At 42.4% G+C, this 22280-nt stretch overlaps 1 protein-coding gene across 1 annotated transcript in view; it reads left to right on the top strand.

Annotated features, from left to right (window-relative positions):
- The window catches only part of SCARB2 (scavenger receptor class B member 2), a 97050-nt gene extending 78331 nt beyond the window's left edge, over positions 1-18719 (top strand). The window contains exons 10-12 of the mRNA XM_073637278.1: positions 2501-2552; positions 8069-8227; positions 11387-18719. Coding sequence (XP_073493379.1) covers positions 2501-2552; positions 8069-8227; positions 11387-11428 — 253 coding nt within the window. The 3' untranslated portion in view covers positions 11429-18719. The remainder of the gene's footprint in view (positions 1-2500; positions 2553-8068; positions 8228-11386) is intronic.
- The last annotated feature ends 3561 nt before the right edge of the window (positions 18720-22280 follow it).

The following is a 22280-nucleotide window of genomic DNA, read 5'->3' as shown; positions in this document are numbered from 1 at the left end:
AGAAATCTTCATTTAAATCTATATGCAAATGAGGCTGAAGTGCTCTCGGCGCGTGGAAGCTTTTCCCAAGTGCCCTCTCTCCCACCTTGATTCCATGCCCAGCGCTGCCTTCTCCTACTTGACTGACTGCTCATTTGGTGTGTGACTTTATAAATAGGAGCTTCAAGATAAGTAAACAACATTCAATCTAGGGTGATAATTCCAAAAGACAAAAGTTTATTCCACCAATACATAACGTTTCGACATGTTATAGGTCTTTATCAAGTACACACAAAGACATATAGGGTTGGCTTATATAGTGTGGCTAACACACATGCACTAATCACCATATAGGCCAAACCCACTTGTATGAAATACATCAATTACAAAAACATCAATGCAAGGAACATATTCCCTAACAATAATATATGTTAGCAACATATTGTGAGATAAAAAGATGGAAAATAATCCCCATATTTAATTATACAGCCATTATTTACATTGAAACATCAGGATGATCACTCAATCAAAAAATGGCATTCAATTGCAGGAATAAATCCTGGTTCAGACACGACAGGTTCAGGAATAGATCCTGCTTCAGACACGACAGGTTCAGGAATAGATCCTGGTTCAGACACGACAGGTTCAGGAATAGATCCTGGTTCAGACACTACAGGTTCAGGAATAGATCCTGGTTCAGACACTACAGGTTCAGGAATAGATCCTGTTCAGACATGACAGGTTCAGGAATAGATCCTGCTTCAGACATGACAGGTTCAGGAATAGATCTTTGTTCAGACACGACAGGTTCAGGAATAGATCCTGGTTCAGACACGACAGGTTCAGAGGTAGATCCTGGTTCAGAGGTAGATCCTTGTTCAGACATGACAGGTTCAGAGGTAGATCCTGGTTCCAACATGACAGGTCCAGATTTAGATCCTGGTTCAGAAACGACAGGTCCAGAGGTAGATCCTGGTTCAGAAAGGACAGGTCCAGAGGTAGATCCTGGTTCAGAAACGACAGGTCCAGAGGTAGATCCTGGTTCAGAAACGACAGGTCCAGAGGTAGATCCTGGTTCAGACACGACCGGTTCAGAGGTAGAGCCTGGTTCAGACACGACTAGCTCAGAGGTAAATCCTGGTTCAGACACTGACAGGTTTAGGAATAGACCCTGGTTTAAACACAACAGATTCAGGGATAGATCCTGGTTCAGGGATAGATCCTGGTTCAGGGATAGATCCTGGTTCAGACACAACAGGTTCAGGGATAGATCCTGGTTCAGAGGTAGATCCTTGTTCAGACATGACAGGTTCAGAGGTAGATCCTGGTTCAGAGGTAGATCCTTGTTCAGACATGACAGGTTCAGAGGTAGATCCTGGTTCCAACATGACAGGTCCAGATTTAGATCCTGGTTCAGAAACGACAGGTCCAGAGGTAGATCCTGGTTCAGAAACGACAGGTCCAGAGGTAGATCCTGGTTCAGAAATGACAGGTCCAGAGGTAGATCCTGGTTCAGACACGACTGGTTCAGAGGTAGAGCCTGGTTCAGACACGACTAGCTCAGAGGTAAATCCTGGTTCAGACACTGACAGGTTTAGGAATAGACCCTGGTTTAAACACAACAGATTCAGGGATAGATCCTGGTTCAGGGATAGATCCTGGTTCAGACACGACAGGTTCAGGGATAGATCCTGGTTCAGACACGACAGGTTCAGGAATAGATCCTAGTTCAGAGATAGGTCCTTGCTCAGACATGTCTTTAAAAGAGCTACATGTGCATATAAATAGTTTGGAGGATGAAATCCTACTGACAGACTCCCTTTAAGGCCACGTTCACAAGTTCAGTATTTGTAAGCCAAAACCAGGAGTGGAACAATCAGAGGAAAAGTATAATAGAAACACGTCACCACTTCTGTATTTATCACCCACTCCTGGTTTAAGCTTACAAATACTCAACGTGTGCACATGGCCTAAGTGCAGTAGGCATCAGGGCTGTGGAGTCGGTAAGCCAAACCTCCGACTCCAACTCAGACTCTTCAATTTCCATGACCCTGACTCCGACTCCCTCATACATGGCTCATGTTTAAGTGATAAATTTACTGCAGCACAGATCCATCTCCGCTAAAAGTCTAGACCCTTAGATCAGGAATAGGACAGACATTTATAGGACATTTCATAACTTTCCCAAATTCTTATGAAAAAATATTCCCCACAAACTGCATTGAATACTGTACCCAATTTATTATATATTTTAGGAGTTGGAGTCGATCCATTTTATACTGACTCCAATTCCAACTCCGACTCCACATCCCTGGTAGGCACAGGACTGTTGTAATGGTTCTTCTAGAGATAAAACATTTTGAGGGCTTTCCACATGGTAAAAATGAGAGGAAATAATGATGTAAATATTCTATTCTACTTAAGCCATCTACTATAATCACAACCATTCCTGTTCTTCTATGTCTACATTAAAAAACAGTTTTTTCTTTTTGCAGATACTAAATTTTTTATTTTTTTTCAGAATTACTCAGCAAATACAAACTCTCTATTTTCCAGTAATGTATCTTAATGAGGTAAGAAGATTTGATCCTGCAAAAGGCTCATAGACTCTTAGGAGCCATATGTGCAGAGATTGCACCAAATTTACGATGCTATTTTGATAAATTTGATCCGATTTTGCACTATTTTCACCTACCACTACTGTACATTAATACATCCTGTGACACTATCAATCATTATCCACCAATTTCATTATGAAGCCTTTTTTTTTTTTTTTTTTTTTTTTTACACAATGTGTTATTCATATTCATTATTTTTTTTAAGTAACAACTCAGGCATTTAGCCCATGGGATTGCTGCGTCCTGGGCTAGACAGACTAATCAGGATCAGCAAGCCTCAACCAGCTTTATTGTCTTATCAAAATAACACCGCAAAATAACTCCTACACTCTAACCACTAACTAACCACTAACTAAACACAATTATTCCCTGGGTTTCTGGTGAAGATTTACTACTGAGCACCTCAAACAAACATACAATGGCCTGTAAATACAGTACATGAAAATTCTACTTCTGTGTTAGGGTATGTGCCCACGATGAGTTTAAGGGCTCATACCCAAATGTGAGAAAAAAAACATTCCGATATCAGGACTGAAAAAATGGATGAGTGTCATGCGAGTGCTATGTGATTTTCTCACCTAGCATCCAATTTACATCCGATTGCAGTGCGATTTTAACATGGGCTTTTACATAAGGGAATTGTCTAGATCATTTACACATAGTTTTCTATGGAAATATTCTTCACTACATATATAAATATGTAAAAAAAAATAGGAAACAGCACAAAAATTATGTTTTTGGTGCAAAAAAAGCCCCCCAGGTACATACCAGTCCTTTAGATATCCATGCAAAAATGGAGGCAGCACACAGAGTAGAATAAAGTGATAAGTTTTAATAGCCACATGGGCTATTAAACCTTATCACTTTACTCTACTCTGTATGCTGTCTCCATTTTTGCATGGATAAATAAATATGTGTATGTATATATATATGTATATGATAGATCTATACACATAGACAGATACATACACAAATTTAGAAATATATACACAAAGATATAAATATGTGAGTGAGATATATATTCAGTGTTTTGTATGTCTTGCTTACTGTACATGTAATTTATTGTTAAATTAAAGATTTTTTTTTTTTTAAATGGTGTGGGGTCCCCCCGTAATTTTACACACCAGCAGAGGATAAGCAGACAGCTTGCACACCTCAGTGACTCGCAGTGCCGTCATCAAGTTGAGCGGGGTTCATGTCATATGAACTCAGTTCACTTCATTGGCGTGGGAAATTTCTCAGTGCGCATGCGCTCACGTCATTTGCCCGCACCGCGAGCGTGAGAAGTTTCTCACGCTCGCGCTGATGTCAATGAGGTGAACGGAGTTCATATGACATGAACCCCGCTCAACTTGATGACGGCACTGCGAGTCACTGAGAAGCGCAAGCATGCGCTCCTCAGTGTCTCTGCTGGATGGCAGGCTGGATGGTCGCATCAAGCTACTATGCAGCCTGCCATCTAGATGTAGAAGATTTAAAAAATGCTGCAATTCACAAAATGTCAATTCTTTCAGCGGTTTTGCAGCTTTTTTTCACCCATAGAAAGCAATGAAAGTGCAAAAGCGCTGCAAAAAACTGGTGAAGAAAACTAACTTTATTAAGCAAGTACTTTAGACAAAGCACACATATATTCTGTAAGCAAAAACGCTAGAAAAAAAATGCAGCAAAAACGCCGAAAAACATGCGTTTTGAATGCAGCGTTTTTACTGCCAAGAGAGCAGGTTTTAGCTGCAGATAAAAATACACACAGCCTTTACACTGCAAGATAATTGTGAATGAACGTTGTTAAAAATGCTCGTTTCAATATTATCTTGCCATGTAAACAGCCTGTCGATTACCCGATAAACTAGCAAAATGTTTTTTCATCGGGTGAAATAATCATTTATGCAGCATAAAAAAAATTTCTTTCTTGGTGGTGCATCGTCCTGTGTGAATATCACTCACGCTGCCGAGAACAATGGCAGCCTATGTGCACTGAGCAATCTAGCATAGATCGCACAGTGCGCATCGTTTACTTTGACATTCAAACACCCGCCGATCGGTAAAAGTTTACCAATCGGCGGGCATATCGCGCTGCCAGTTAGTCCGCCTAATTGGACCCTAAGTCTTCTTTTCCAGGAAAATACACTATATAGCACATTTTTACTTGAATGAACCACTAGTAAGAATACATACCATTCTTTTAGCACAACATCACATTTCGCATCACCATTGCTCCACTGTATTCAGAATTCAGATAGAAGCCCGACAGTGAGAATGAAAGATTGTTGGGGGGGGGGGGGGGGTGTATAAATATTATTACTTTTCAAAATATTACATATTCAGAATTATTTAAAAAATTCCTTACTTGTGTCACTTTCATTATGCACACAATCTGACTCCCGCAGGATTAGGGCTTCAGTTTATCACTGCTTGCATAACCAACTAGCTGGCGCACAGTGTGAGACTCTGACTAAGGCCGGGGTCACACTAGCATATAGCATCAGATGTGATGTGCTAATGACACTCGGCTCCAGCTCTGCTGCAAGCAGGAGCCGAGTGTCATGCTACTGTGCTTAGATTCTCCCACATGAGAGAATCGCAGCATAGGTGCCGGGTGCAGAGGAGACGGAGAAAGTAATTTCTCCATTGCCTGTCTTGGCGTATATCAGACTGCACTGGGATGACTTCCGAGTGCAGTCTGATGTTTCACACGCACCCATAGACTAGTATGGGTGTGAGTGAGCCGAGTCTCACTGCCAATCGCAGCATGCTGCTATTGTTTTCTAATTCCGAATCGGTATAGGAAAATAATCGCTGATGTGCACTGCCCCATAGTGTACTCTGGACCGAGGGCTATCCAATAAAACATTGGAGAGCACTCAGCTGTGTTATACGCTCATATGAGCGAGGCCTTACTGCCAATACTGCCCATATACCATACGATGTAAAGCCTAGTGCACATTGGTATATGCATACATTTTTACCACAGAGTTCTATCTCCCTTTATTAGAAAAAAAATAGGCTTTAGGGTATGTTCCCACTATGAGTATTTGGTGAGTTTTTGATGTTGCAGCATTTCTGCAGGTATTATGTTAAGGTATTTGCGTTTTTGACTGTTTCTTTACATGCATTTATATCGCTTTTTTGGCTTTGCGTTTTTTGTCTCTTGTTGGTATGTCATCTTTTAGACAAAGCTGCTTTGTTTTTCATTTTGCCTGGTTTTTGGCTTTGACAAAACTATATTGATACAGTCGTGTGTATTTCATGTGTATAAAAGCACTAAAAATACGCGTGTTTTTTACCTGCGGATTTTCCACATCTAATGCAAGTCTATGGGGAAAATCTACACATAAAACTCAGCGTACCCACAAGAGAAATTGACATGTTGCGAATTTGAAACACACACCACAGGTCAGTTTACGCAGCGTAAAAATAAGTGGGTAATGAGGTTTCTATATCCCTTATTTTTCGGACTATAAGACGCACCGGACCATAAGACGCACCTAGCTTTTAAAGGAGGAAAATAGGAAAAAAAAATTTAAGCAAAAAATGTGGTCATGATGCCCTGTTATGGGGGAGGGGGTCTGCTGCTGACACTGGTATTGGGGTAATGTCCCCCAATTCTGTTAATATCCTCCATCCTAGTATGTTTGGCCCCTCCTTCCTGGTATAAGTGGTCCCCATCCCATCCTGGTATGCATGGCACCCCTTTATCCCCCATCCTGGTATGCATGGCACCCCTTTATCCCTCATCCTGGTATGCATGGCACCCCTTTATCCCCCATCCTGGTATGCATGGCACCCCTTTATCCCCCATCCTGGTATTCATGGCACCCCTTGAGCCCCCATCCTGGTATGCATGGCACCCCTTGAGCCCCCATCCTGGTATGCATGGCACCCTCTGAGCCCCCATCCTGGTATGCATGGAACCCCTTAAGCCCCCATCCTGGTATGCATGGCACCCCTTTATACCCAATCCTTGTATTCATGGCACCTCTTGATACCCCATCCTGGTATGCATGGCACCCCCTGAGCCCCCATCCTGGAATGCATGGCACCCTCTGAGTCCCCATCCTGGTATGTATGGCACCCCTTGAGCCCCCATCCTGGTATGCATGGCACCCCTTGATACCCCATCCTGGTATGCATGGCACCCCTTGAGCCCCCATCCTGGTATGCATGGCACCCCTTGAGCCCCCATCCTGGTATGCATGGCACCCCTTAAGCCCCCATGCTGGTATGCATGGCACCCCTTGAGCCCCCATCCTGGTATGCATGACACCCCTTGAGCCCCCATGCTGGTATGCATGGCACCCTCTGAGCCCCCATCCTGGTATGTATGGCACCTGCTGAGCCCCCATCCTGATATGTATGGCACCTTCTGAGCCCTCATCCTGGTATGTATGGCACCTTCTGAGCCCCCATCCTGGTATGCATGGCACCCCTCTGAGCCCCCATCCTGGTATGTATGGCACCTTCTGAGCCCCCATCCTGGTATGCATGGCACCCCTCTGAGCCCCCATCCTGGTATGTATGGCCCCCATCACGCTGCCCACAAAAAAAAAAAAAAGAACAATCATACTCACCTCCTCTCTCCTCCAGCGCTGTCCCGCTCTGCTGCCGACACTCTCACTGTGTGAGCCGCGCATGGAAGGGCGCGCATGGGCGTGGAGAGCAGGGAATATTCATCTTCTTTAGTAGCGGGCAGAGCTAGGCTGTTGCTGGCGGCTGCTGCCTCCTGTGCCCCGCTGATCTCCCGCTACCGCTCCCCCACACCCACCACCATGCAGCCATACAATAATATAGTATTCGGACTATAAGACGCACCCCCCACTTTCCTCCAAAATTTTGGAGGATAAAAGTGTGTCTTATGGTCCGAAAAATACGGTATCTCATCCAATTTGCTGGAACCTTGTAAGACTTCGTTTTTGACGCAGCGAAAATACCAATCGTCAAAAACTGTGTGCCACGATACATTTTTGACACAGCGTCAAAAATGCAATTAAAAAGCATGTTAAAACGCACACACTACAAAATACGATGGAAAAACACAATTAACCTAATTTACTTAAAGAAGTTGTCCACTACTTTTTCATTGATGCCCTATCCATCAATATTTGATCCGCCGGGGTCCCGCACCCGGCACGCCCGCCGATCAGCTATTCAATTCAACAGGAGGCAAGTGTGCAGTACCCCGCGTCGGCCACTACAGCTAGACGACCAAGCACCGCACTTAAGAATTTCCGGCCGGGTGCCATCGCCACGATAACAGCTGATCGGCGGGTGTGCCGCGTGCGGGACCCCGGCCGATCAAACATTGATGCCCTATCCTATGGATAAGACATCAATGAAAAAGTAGTGAACAACTTCTTTAACAGATGCGGAAAATCTACAACGTTAATAACTCACCTAATACTCATCGTGGGAACGTAGCATTAACTAAATACATTTGTTTTTCCCATTATAATCCACATGAAATGTCTCCCCAGAGTGTCCTCATTGATGATCATTCTGCTGGAAAAATGAGGTCCGTTCTTCTGGAAACCAGAGTGGTAGCTAATGTTCCTTTCATCATCATGGCGTTTGGGATTATATTTGGCATTATATTTGTTGTCCTGGCGTGTCGTCCTTCCAGAACAAGGGAAGAGGTTGGTAACATTTTAAGTCTACATGGAATGCAAGGGGTTGTCCGGGACATGAATAAAATTTGTGAGTGATTGTAACATGCTAAACCCTAACAGTATGTAATGCACTTACTGTTAGAATTCTGCTTTTTCACACTTTTGGCTTGAGACCATTGAGAGAAGTGCAAGAGAAAGCGGTTGTTACATGATTGCAAGTCTGCTGATCGCATATTGAGCAGTCATATGTCTTATGCCCGGTGTATGAAACAGCGGAGTCTTAACAGTGAGTATATTACACTGTTAACATATAGCATGTTACAGTCCCTTGGAAGAGTTCTACACATCCCAGACAACTCCTTTAAATGGAAGCCGTCATACGAAAATGACCTATTGTTTAAATAAGTTTTTTGTGTTACATGTATATTTTAAAAATTGTATTTTTTTTTCATATGATATGATCTTTGTTTAGTTCCACAAACTCTTTATGTTTGTAGATGATATTTCGCTTATACTCACCTCAACCCAAACTTAACTCCCCGCCTTGTTACAGACACTGTGTAGTTTTGAAATTGTTTCCGGTGTAGAGGTCAAGCAATGAAAAAATCTCAGGCCCTCAACATTTCATTCAAAAAGTTTTCCTATCAGTAGATGCAGGACTACAATGAAAGGTTACACCTCTGTATACAGCGGGATCCACAAAGCAGAATAGGCAATGTCACACCTAACCCTGCTCCACCTCCCTACACAATAACCTTTGCACAGGCTTATTAGACATTTCAATATAAATGATAGTGTTGGGATCCAACCATTGTGGCTAATGTACATGTGTTATTACCTGAAATAAAGTCAGTATAAAAAAGCCCCAGTGGCCAGTGTGAAAATTGCAAGATTTCTATTTTTTTATTTTTAATACAGATTGTGGTATGTAAAACAAAAAATTGTTACCAGAAATTAAATATATATATATAAATATATTTGACACAAAAAACATATTTAATCAATAGGTCATCTTCTGTTGATCGCCTCACTTTAACTGATCAAAGTTTTTACATTTGTTAAAGAGCACCTGTCATTTGTGAGGAAATCACATTGCTTAATTGGAAAGAGAAATATAACGTTTTTTGATGTTTTATTAAATGGACATATAATGGTTCAAGTCAGTACCCAGTTTACTTTTTACTAGTATTGATTGCTTGGCTTATTTCTAGATGTATTGCTTTAGGACAGGGGTCCCCAACCTGTGGCTCGTGATCCCATGAATTGCGGCTCGTGGCTGTCTGCCAATTTGGTGCTCTGGTTATCATTGTACCCGTAGTGGGGGCTTTGGTTGCCACCACAGTGAGGGGGGCAGGAGCTGGATGTGGCTCATGACCCTCTCTCAGAGCTGGAGGTGGCTCACGACCCTCTCTCAGAGCTGGATGGATGTGGCTCACAACCCTCTCTCAGAGCTGGAGGTGGCTCACAACCCTCTCTCCGAGCTGGATGGATGTGGCTCACGACCCTCTCTCTGAGCTGGATGGATGTGGCTCACGACCCTCTCTCTGAGCTGGATGGATGTGGCTCACGACCCTCTCTCTGAGCTGGATGGATGTGGCTCACGACCCTCTCTCTGAGCTGGATGGATGTGGCTCACGACCCTCTCTCTGAGCTGGATGGATGTGGCTCACGACCCTCTCTCTGAGCTGGATGGATGTGGCTCACGACCCTCTCTCTGAGCTGGATGGATGTGGCTCACGACCCTCTCTCTGAGCTGGATGGATGTGGCTCACGACCCTCTCTCTGAGCTGGATGGATGTGGCTCACGACCCTCTCTCAGAGCTGGATGGATGTGGCTCACGACCCTCTCTCAGAGCTGGATGGATGTGGCTCACGACCCTCTCTCAGAGCTGGATGGATGTGGCTCACGACCCTCTCTCAGAGCTGGATGGATGTGGCTCACGACCCTCTCTCAGAGCTGGATGGATGTAGCTCACGACCCTCTCTCAGGGCTGGATGGATGTGGCTCACGACCCTCTCTCAGAGCTGGATGGATGTGGCTCACGACCCTCTCTCAGAGCTGGATGGTTGTGGCTCACGACCCTCTCTCACAGCTGGATGGATGTGGCTCACGACCCTCTCTCACAGCTGGATGGATGTGGCTCACGACCCTCTCTCAGAGCTGGATGGTTGTGGCTCACGACCCTCTCTCAGAGCTGGATGGTTGTGGCTCACGACCCTCTCTCAGAGCTGGATGGATGTGGCTCACGACCCTCTCTCAGAGCTGGATGGATGTGGCTCACGACCCTCTCTCAGAGCTGGATGGATGTGGCTCACGACCCGCTCTCAGAGCTGGATGGATGTGGCTCACGACCCTCTCTCAGAGCTGGAGGTTGCTCACAACCCTCTCTCAGAGCTGGATGTGGCTCTCAAGGTCAGAAAGGTTGGGGACTACTGCTTTAGAACATAGCTATGAGCATTAATTGCAATTTAGGCTAGGTTGAGACTAGTAAAGTGCTCAAATGATTAGGAAGCGGATTTGCAGTACCCGTCTACAACCACTATAGACAGCTCTGATTTGTTCCAGAATGATCCGAGAAACGTTCATTGGCGAGGATGCCAGGTGTTGCACCCCCTGATGAAATATTGATGGCCTATCATAAGTATAGGCCATCAATGAAAAAAGGAGTGGTAGTTGTGACCCCCTTTAATTTCTCTGGTATTTCAGAGAAAACATGGTTTGAAGATCTGAGGACCATAGGTAGAAACCTGACTAGTCCAATGACTTTCCTGGCTTGTTTCTCCCCAATCAACTCTGGTTGATTGATAAATTTATCCCTATGTATATACATGGAAGAGACCTGACAATCACCTGGAGGGGTGTAGGGAGAGACTGGTCTGGGATGGCCCCGTACTAGTGTCATCTTTGGCTATGGTCTCTGTCTGGATAGTCGAACTCTATGTATTGTGAGATGGCCATGAAAAACATACCTGGCTGCAATCAAGCAGCCAGACTCCTTCAAGGTGCCCGTGGTTTGGGCTGCATGAATCGAATGACAATATTTATTTTGTATTATTAGAAGGGTAGCAGGTAGGTAGCAGATTTATTCTGATATTTATTATTTTATCTCTTAGCTTCATTTTAGCATCTACTTATGCTACTAGCCTTATGAATATAACTAATCATGTCTCTCCTTTTTTATTTAGGGCACAGAAGATGAGAGAGGACCACTTATAAGAACATCCTAATTACTACAAAAGTACTAAAAAACAAACTATGCAAAAATAATTATGTCCATCCGGACTAGAAAATGAAGATTTTGTAAGGGACTTAGACTCAGACCCCCTCTCCCTTGTTTCTGAGCAATTTTTGTTGGAGTATTTGGCAACATTAAACCCTTACACTTAATTATCAGCGAACTGTCCCTTTACAACACTGCTATGGAATACTAAGCACAAGTTAACATACACATTTATTAAGTGCTGATCTGATTAATTTTCATAATGCCATTCTTTAGTGTGATGGTAATTAACAATTCACTATCATGAACAACTGATGAAATCATGCTGTAATTCATGACATTTGCTTTTGTTATATTTCACTGTGTACTGTTTGTCACAAAGTATGGTTAGAGATATGGCCCACTGAATGCAGGATTTGACTACAACATTCACTTTATAGATGACACGATAAACTTACGATTTGCAAATCACTTTATTTGACAGTTATGTTCTCTTACCCTCACAAAATCACTTCAATGTGCCAGCCATTGGGCGTCTCCTTTCTGTCAAACTTGCTGTTTCACTGCTTGTTGTCAAAGGTACCGTAATCTGTCTCTTTCATCAGAGAGACCAAGACGTCTTTGTCTCTACTCCTGCTCATCAAACTTCATGACATAATGAGATGCAGGCTTTCAGTTCAAGACAGGCAATCTACTGGGCAGGACATGCTAAGGAACAAAGGAAAGGACAGTTCAGCTCCTATAGTGCTGACAGAATGTGCACTTAAAATAAGTATGAAAATTGGGACAGTTCTTGTACATATTAGACTGGTTTGTGCACCAAAGGAAGTTTTAACTTTCTGAGAGCAGCCAGATCATGCTTTAATTTCGGCTTTAGATCAAAGGATAGGTACACTTTAAGTAATCAATAACCTAATATTTTGACACTGTGATAAGAGGACTAACGAGCAGACTATTCACATAGTAGATCTCATTGTATAAAAAAACTAGTGGACCAGAGAGTATCCTTGATCGTTTTGATGTCCTGGATTACATAGTCAGTACATTTCTTTTCCTCAGTATAATACTGGTACTTATAGAACATTTTTGAGGATGCAAAAGCCACTAGAAACCTATGTACTTTGGATACCTGAGTCTGTGAGACTCATTGAACTAATATTTTACCAGACACTTTGTTCTTCCACCGTCAACTCCAAAGTGTAATGTTATATTGGACCGTGTCTCACAGGATCTGGCAAGCCATACTGGAGTTCGTTGGACATTAATGGACATGCAGTACTTTATCAAATCACTATTGGAAATCCTCCCTAGTATGGACTGGACAGGCATTTTATGTCTTACTTATAACTGAAATATACCAAAAAAGAGGCACGCATTCTCCGGGCCAGAAACAGTTAATGAAGCACTCCAACATTTTTTTTACTTTTCTGTAGTTTTCACAGAGGATTTGAACCTACAATTGTTTGATCGCTTGTACTATATATTTCAGTACTTCAGCATTGCATTATATAGTTAATTTTATCAATCTTATGTGAAGCCCAGCTAGTTCTGGTTTCTGTTAGCAACAGGTGCTGGCTGTTTAACACAGCTCAAACCCACCATGGATGGGGCGAGTTCAGATCCCATGGCAGCTCCATACTCCCTCAACTGACATGTGCCGTACATGAGGGGTGGATATCAGGAAGGGATTAAAGAGCGAAAATATGTTTTTAAAAGGTTTTTTTTTTTTTTTTTTTTAATTTGAAGATTAAATAGCAAGAAGGAAAAATGAAGAACAAAATCAATAAAACAAAAATTAATACAAGTTTGACAATATTCCACATTTGAAGTTGTACAAACATTGCCAAAATAGCTTCTTGGAGCCGCTCATCCATTAAAGGCATATTATAATAAAGATTTATGTTAAATCATATCTCCATGAAAAATTTGTGCTCAACACTGCCTTAACTCTAGTATATATATATTCATTCAGAATTATATCCTATAGCCTTCATACACATAGCCGTCCACACAACTCCTTTTCTAATTACAGTTTTTTTTTTTGTTTTCTTTTAAAAGAAAATATAAGTGATGTATTCTATGTTACTGTACCTGTGGCCGTGGCTCTGTTGGAGACCGAATCTGTCCAAATCTTGTCGAACTTTTGAGGGCATTTGCAGTTGATATACAGGGTCTTGTAGTTAGAGACATATGAGTTCACTAATTGGAACTACTGTTCCAGGGAGGGGAAACCGGTGCATTTCCATCCCATTGTAATGCATCTTAAGTGCACAAAAAAGGAGAAATCTAAAAAGTCATTTATAGGTTAATACTTTTAAGATCACCCAATAGGCATACCTGGGGGAATTAGACTTATAGAAAGTCAAAGTGCAAATTTAAAAAGGTGAAAACTGAAGACCAAAATGGCAAAACTCTGTTATAGGACCATATGCCATGAAGGAAAGTGCCCTGTTCAGTATGATTGCTAAAGTATAGATCGTATCAAGAAATGCTCAAAGACTTCAATTTAGTAAGAGTGCAGCAACTTATCGGATTTCTCTGGCATTAACTACTGAGCTTAAAGGGGTATTCCCATCTCCAAGATCCTATCCCAATATGTAGTTGGTGTAATAATAATAATAATATTCGCAAATGCCTCCAATTAGAAATGTAGTATAGTTATTCTTTTTCAAACAATTTTATTACATTTTTAATTAACATACATTTGGATAGGAAAGGGATAGGGGTTATTTGGGGAAGATGCAACAAAATAGGTTCCAACATTGTTTTATTGGGGATATTCAACAGGAAAGTCAGAGGGGATGAGGGATAGGAAATATAGATACATATACAGTATATAACCTTAACAGTAATGTTTTCGTACATATAGTCGTTAAACCATCTTAAGATTAAGTTTACTAATCGTAATTATAGTTAGAGAGGAAAATAAATAGTCAATATTAGGAAGAGTAGCAAATCCAAGGTTTCCATCTTTTGTAATATGATTCGTAAAAATTGTTCGCTATTGCGTAACTTCTTTCATAAGAGTCGTGTAAAGTAATTTTGTTAGTAATTTCACTAATAGTAGGTACCGATTTTTCTTTCCATAGTGCTGCTATAGCATTTTTGGTTACTAAGAAAATATGGATTATAATTGGTTTATAGTTTGGGTTGATATTTTCCAGGTCAAGGGAAAGTAAAGCCATTTGAGGCTTTATGGCCAATTTTAGTTGTGTAATATTATTAATTAACGTTTTTACCTCGTTCCAAAGGGGAAGTAATCTAGGGCATCCCCAAAACATATGGATTAAATCCCCTTTTGAACAGCAGTCTCTCCAACTAGAGGCGGATTGATCTGGAAAAGCCTTAGCTAGTTTTGCTGGAGTGAAATACCATCTCGATACTATTTTAAAAAAGGATTCATGTAGTGAGGCACAAATATTAGATGAATACGTAGATTTAAATGAAGATTGCCATTGTTCTGAAGTAAAAGTAATGTTTAAATCTTTTTCCCAGTTCTTTATAAAAGGTGTTTTGTTGAGTTCTGAATCCAGATTTAGGAGATCACAAATATTCTTTGATTTCCAATATAGATTGATTATTATTGGGGTTACATAACAAAGAACTAATGGACTCCGTGACTAACGATTTATTTTTGAGAAGAAAATGTATTAATTTTTTTATTGCTTCAAAGGAGATGAAGTCCTCATTAGTAAAGTTCTTTTGATCTTTTAATTGTTGGTATGAGGTAAAGTCATTACCGTTGTGAAGGTCTTTAATTTTATTTATGTTTTTTGATTTCCATGTATCAGGAAGTTTCTCGTCCGAGATTAGTTCGAAGAACTTTAATGATACATTTTTTAATTGGTCATACCCACAGGTCCCTTTGTTTTGTTGTTTTGCAAAATATTTCCATGCCTGGATAGTAGCTGACAAAGTGGGGGGTGTTGGAGAATCTAGGGAAGGTGACAGTAGATGGTTTAGAATTAGCTCTTTTAATGGCATGCTTTTATTTAAGTACTGCTCAATTTCTACCCAGGCTGGAAGATTTTCCATTTTGACCCAATTTACAGATTGTTTGATTAAATTTGTGTTATAGTAGTTAATGATAGTAGGGAGAGCGAATCCTCTGTTGAGTTTACTCTTAACTAATGTTTTACTTGCTACTCTGGCTCTCTTTTGGTTCCATATAAAACTGTTCAGAATAGTTTGAAGTTTTCTCAAGGTATTGATAGGAATAACCAATGGAATGGCCCTGAAGATATATAGTATTTTTGGTAAAGAGAATAGTAGCATAGTTTTTCTGATTCGCTATGTCTCTTTCCTCATGTGCCGGCATTGCAGGACCTTAGGTATCCATGGTTACGTCCACTGATATAGTGACAGTTAGTTAGCTAGTTGCTAGTGGTCGTAACCATGGATGCCTAAGGTCCTGCAATGCCTGCGCATGAGGAAAGAGACCTAGTGAATCCAAAAAAACTATACTACAATTCTAATTGGAGGTATTTGCTAATATTATTACACCGACTACATATTGGGATAGGATCTTGGAGATGGGAATACCCCTTTAAACCATAGTATCTTGCCAACTACTGAGCTTAAACCGTAACATACTCCCAATTATCATCAGAGAGTTCAGGGATACCATCTTTCCTCCTGCGATAGGCCTTCTCTTATAGCCTGGGGCCACTAGAGTGAAGGAGATTGTGGGTAAAGGTTAAAGGTTTGTCTAGTCCTGGGCTTCGGAGCAAATCCTCCACATATGAGCTGGAAAGAGGAACCAAATTCTAGTTGAATGGTGGGGAATAGTTGCAGGCACTGAGAAAAGTATTGGAGTTAGAAATGTGATACAGTTCCTACATGCTTTGAATGGACAGAAAATTAGATTGACTGGGAAATAGTTGTTCTAGATATTGAATTGCATGGGAAGCCCAAAAGGTCATTAGGCCATTCCCAATGTTTATACTGATGTGGATAGTTGAGTTGAGCCAAATAGGAGTTTTGGGAAAGGTTGAGAGATTACTATTATTACTAAAATAAAATGCTGAAGTGTTCCTATAAAATTTACGGGCGATATTAGTTTTTTTTTTTAAAGTTACTTTTTGTGTGAACTCTTGATCCCAGGTGACTATGTTCCATATATCAGCAACCACTCTCATAAATATTTTTCTTTCTATACCAATTTTTCCAATATTTTTTCAGAATTACACCGTGAAATGTTTTCATTATTAGCCCTAATAATTTCAGTTATATATGTCTGATGGCAGATGTCGGTTTGCTTCAATTAGTTTCTTTTCTGATAGTCTACTATGCTAATCCACACAGTTATATCGAAAAGACAAAATAGCAACCTTCATTCTTTTATGTTAAAGTCAATGGCATCCTTATCTATCCACCAGAAATGATTGCCTTGGCAGAGATGCATGAATGGCCCTGTACTGGAGGTGGATGAATGTAACGGAATCTCCACAAATTTTCAAATAATTATTATTTTCTTTCTTTAATATGTGTAAAAAAAGGTCTTAAATTGGTAACACTGTCTCGGGATATCTCTGAATGGCACCTCTTGGACTCATTTATCTTGAAAATAGGGTCCCTTTCTTCCCTTTTCCTAGGGCTAGAAAGGTGTCTCCATTCATGGCTCCCCAATTCACTTCTAGAGAGGTTAAAAAAACTCCAATCTTAATATATTCCAGTTTTTATTCTGTCCACGAGAGCAGGCACATTAGCTGACACTCTCTGCAGCCACCTTGTCCGCAGTGTTCTCTCTAAGCTTTGTTCATCTGTTCTGTTGAGGTTAAGAAAACCCAATAACAGCTCTATTTAGTGGCAGGGAGCGACGCTGTGCAGGAAAAATCAGTGAAGGAGTTGAATTTTCACCTTTAAATATTTCTTTCACTTTTCTCACAGAGGATATGGAGGGCTTCAAATGAGATGAGAAATACAAGTCTGCTATTTAATTGTCCTAACTCTGCCCATAGAGAAGTGGTACATACGGTATTCGGGTATCCTCTTTCAGGCAGCTCCAGCCTTCACAATCGCTGGATACTCACCAACGTATTGACACCATAACACATCTGTGATCCTTTCCGTTTAGCTTGTCTTCTATGTTGCTGACCTCGGTGTATGTGCTGTGCCACTGAAGTGTTGAAAGTCTGCAAGGGATCATGCATAGGGCATCCTTTGGATCTCTACCTTGGTCATTCAGGCAAAGGACTATAGTCTTGAGGTTATAACAGGTTAGTTTTGGTTCTGTAGCATCTTAAAACTTTGCAGTGTCACATGTTTCTAAATAGAGATGAGTGGGTTGCTTTGCGTAACCCATGTCATTGTTCTTTGGCCGTTGACTGGAGATGTGCAAACCTCCTGAGCTTCTGGATTCCCCAGCACGGTGTTTGATTCACCGACCTGGAGTGACGGACGGCTTATCATAAGCCAAGCCTGGGATTCCTGAAGGTCAAGAAATGTGCGCAGCTCCTATCCACGACCAGGGAACACTGACCAGGATTGTGGCTCAGCAAAGTGATCCACTCATCTCTACTCCTAAGCTTCCATGATCAAGGCTCCTGAATGACAGCTAGTTACTTTTGCTGATCCCAAAAGGAGACTGGTCCACCAACCCTCTATACAGTGCTCGGTTAATAGGTCCTGATATTTTAAGTAGGAGCAATACAAGACACGAATGGGTATGGGAGGGACTATATAACAATTTTGTTTTTTCCACCTAGTTGAACATATGTATCAAAACTGCCTCAGAGAGAAAGAATTCTGCTTCCTAGTGGCACCATCCTCATATATTCTTCATGCTATGATGCCCATTATGTTTCCACAGTGAATATATCATTCTGTGTTGTACAATTGAAAAATGAAGCAAACTATTCTAAACATTCAATATTGCACAGTGTTATGTTTACAAACTCCCCAAACCTTTTGGGGTTGTTTTTTTTTCTCACTAAGGTTCACTTATCATTACCTATTCATTCTCAGTGTCTTAACACAATTGTAGTTGTAAAAATCTGTATTTTCCACCAAATATCTGGTCTTCAAATGTGATTTGAATAAAAAGGAAATTTGTCGAGAATAAAAATTACAATCAAAAAGGGATAATGATAAGATATAATGAATACGAGAGAGCAAAATGAATTTTTGCTCACAGCCATGGAGTTTCTACGCATGCCCAGACCAAAGAATGTAGAACATCAGTAAAGATTAAACAACGCATAAGCAAAACATGAACAATTATTCGTTTTCAAGGATAATTATGTTGCAAAAGACTTTGAGGCATCTTGTTTCTATGAAAATATCTTATTTACAGAAAAGCACCTTACAGAACATTGTAACAATATCGGCAGACCTAGCCATGGTTTTATATAGCAAGTAAAATGACATATTGGCAAATTATGGATTATAATAGCTGTATTGATTATTTTCTTTATCATAATTAGTGTTGAGTAGTGTTGAGCGATACCTTCCGATATCGGGAAATATCGGATCGGATTGGATCGGACCGATACCGAAAAAGTATCGGATATCGCCGATTCCGATACCGGAAACCAATGCAAGTCAATGGGACATAAATATCGGAATTAAAATAAACCCTTTCTTTCCTTGTAGGTTATTTCTACATGAAGGAAAACAACTAAGAATAATGTAGAATGTATTGGGGGAGGTGGGGGAGACAATAAAGGCATAGAGGTTTAGCCCAGTCAAATGGAATAGCAGGAATTAATATTTTTTTATTATGTTCTGAGTTACGGAAATATTAACTATGTTAAGTATTTTTATATTTTGTCAGATATTTATGTTTCACTACTTCCATGCTCTTCACCTTCTTTTTTACTTCTCCCACACTTTCTCCTTCATCATCCTCAGCATCTTTTTCATCCACTTCTTCTTCACCTTCTTCTTCTTCACCTTCTTCGTATTATTCTTTTTTTTACATTCTTCATATTCTACTTCTTCATCTTCTTCATATTCTTCTTCTTCATCATATTCTTATTTGTGACAGGCATTCCTGTAGTTGTTATCTATAAAAGGTTGGACATTACACCTTTCGTTCTGCCCGTCACAAAAGATTTACAACAGGATTTGTCCGCGTTCAGTTTGGCCTGCAGCAGCAGGTCTTTTCCAGGGGCACCACGAGGAGGAACGGACTCACCCCCATACACTGCTTAGTCATCTTCTGCTTATAATTTAGATATTATCTTTTGCTCTGATTTTTAGTCTTATGCTTAATGTTCTTCCGCTTTTTGTTCTGCAGCTTCTTGTATTTCTGCTTCTTGGTTTTCTGTCTCTTGTTTTTCTGTATCTTGGTGCTTGTCTTCTCTTCTTTGTCTTCTTGGTCAACTTCTTCAGGGTCATCTTCTTGGTCTTCTTCGGGGTGGTCTTCAGGGTCGTCGTCTTCGGGGGTCCTCGTCTTCGGGGTCCTCGTCTTCTTCGGGTTGGTCTTCTGGGTCCTCGTCTTCGGGGTCCTCGTCTTCTTCGGGGTGGTCTTCAGGGTCCTCGTCTTCTTCGGGGTGGTCTTCAGGGTCCTCGTCTTCTTCGGGGTGGTCTTCAGGGTCCTCGTCTTCAGGGTCATTGTCTTCGGGGTCCTCGTCTTCTTAGGGTTGGTCTTCAGGGTCCTCGTCTTCAGGGTCCTCGTCAGGGAGATCCAGAGTGATTACCAAGAACCATTTCAAAAAGCTTGAACTTGGAAATGTAGCAGAAGGTACAAGAAAGCTGAGGAACTACCGAGGACCAGCTGACGGTACTGGAACCCGGATGGATAGCAGAAGGTACAAGAGCCAATGGAACTACCGAGGACCAGCTGATGTTACTGGAACTCGGTTACTAAGCAGGAGGTACCTGTGCCAGAAAGCACTACCAAGGACCAGCAGACGTTGGTGGAACTTGGATACCGAGAAGGAGGCACCTAATCCAAAGGCACTGCCGAGAACCAGCTGACGGTACTGGAACCCGGATGGGTAGCAGAAGATACAAGAGCAAATGGAACTACCGAGGACCAGCTGACGGTACTGGAACCCGGATGGGTAGCAGAAGATACAAGAGCAAATGGAACTACCGAGGACCAGCTGACGGTACTGGAACCCGGATGGGTAGCAGAAGGTACAAGAGCCAATGGAACTACCGAGGACCAGCTGATGTTACTGGAACTCGGTTACTAAGCAGGAGGTACCTGTGCCAGAAAGCACTACCAAGGACCAGCAGACGTTGGTGGAACTTGGATACCGAGAAGGAGGCACCTAATCCAAAGGCACTGCCGAGAACCAGCTGACGGTACTGGAACCCGGATGGGTAGCAGAAGGTACCCATGTAAAAAAAAAGTTCAAGGCCGCGAGCCGGCCGCAGTTACCAAAACCCACAGTCCTACAGAGGGTGCTTGTCCTATTGGCACTATGGAACCAGCCTTCATTGCCAGATCCCGCAGCCCACATAGGAGTCACCTAAACTGCAGGCACCATAGAGTCGGCTAACCCGACCGCAACACGACAGGACAACGCATTGGAGGCAAAGTGACGTTGACACTACCCGGAAACAGCTGGCGTGCTGGAACCAGGCTGGGCAGGAGGGAGTACCCGTGCCAAAGACACTGCCGAGAACCAGCTGACGGTACTGGAACCCGGATGGGTAGCAGAAGATACAAGAGCAAATGGAACTACCGAGGACCAGCTGACGGTACTGGAACCCGGATGGGTAGCAGAAGATACAAGAGCAAATGGAACTACCGAGGACCAGCTGACGGTACTGGAACCCGGATGGGTAGCAGAAGGTACAAGAGCCAATGGAACTACCGAGGACCAGCTGATGTTACTGGAACTCGGTTACTAAGCAGGAGGTACCTGTGCCAGAAAGCACTACCAAGGACCAGCAGACGTTGGTGGAACTTGGATACCGAGAAGGAGGCACCTAATCCAAAGGCACTGCCGAGAACCAGCTGACGGTACTGGAACCCGGATGGGTAGCAGAAGGTACCCATGTAAAAAAAAAGTTCAAGGCCGCGAGCCGGCCGCAGTTACCAAAACCCACAGTCCTACAGAGGGTGCTTGTCCTATTGGCACTATGGAACCAGCCTTCATTGCCAGATCCCGCAGCCCACATAGGAGTCACCTAAACTGCAGGCACCATAGAGTCGGCTAACCCGACCGCAACACGACAGGACAACGCATTGGAGGCAAAGTGACGTTGACACTACCCGGAAACAGCTGGCGTGCTGGAACCAGGCTGGGCAGGAGGGAGTACCCGTGCCAAAGACACTGCCGAGAACCAGCTGACGGTACTGGAACCCGGATGGGTAGCAGAAGGTACAAGAGCCAATGGAACTGCCGAGAACCAGCTGGCGGTGCTGGAGCCCAGGGTAAATACTAAAAACAGAAGAGCCAGAGGTGTATTTGGAGGAGGTTTTAAATCCGTACTACAGTGGATGTGGACAAAGCAGGAGAATTTGCCGGACACACAGCTGGGGATCAGCTGACGTTACTGAATCCCAATAACACTGGAGCAAGCGTTGACTGTGCAGACGGCACTTCTGAGCAGCAACTAGCGGTATTGGAGCCCAGGGTAAATACTAAAAACGGAGGAGCCAGAGGTGTAATTGGAGCAAGTTTTAAATAAGTAGCACAGTGAATATGGACAGAGCAGGAGAAATTGCCGTGAACACAGCAGGGGAACAGCTGACGTTACCGAACCCCAATAACACCGCAGCAAGTGTTGACTGTGCAGACGGCACTTCCGAGCGCCAACTGGCGGTGCTGGAGCCCAGGGATAAGAATGAAAACAGAGGAGCCAGAGGTGTAATTCGAGCAACTTTAAAATGTGTAGTACAGTGGATGTGGACAAAGCAGGAGAAATTGCCGTCCGCACAGCAGGAGAACAGCTGACGT

The sequence above is a fragment of the Phyllobates terribilis genome, unplaced genomic scaffold (genome assembly GCF_046119375.1).
Source record: "Phyllobates terribilis strain yellow unplaced genomic scaffold, ASM4611937v1 Scaffold_1__5_contigs__length_1240528914, whole genome shotgun sequence".
In the NCBI taxonomy this organism is placed as follows: domain Eukaryota; kingdom Metazoa; phylum Chordata; class Amphibia; order Anura; family Dendrobatidae; genus Phyllobates; species Phyllobates terribilis.
Note: the sequence above shows the minus strand (reverse complement) of the source record. Positions and strands in the feature narration are given on the sequence as shown.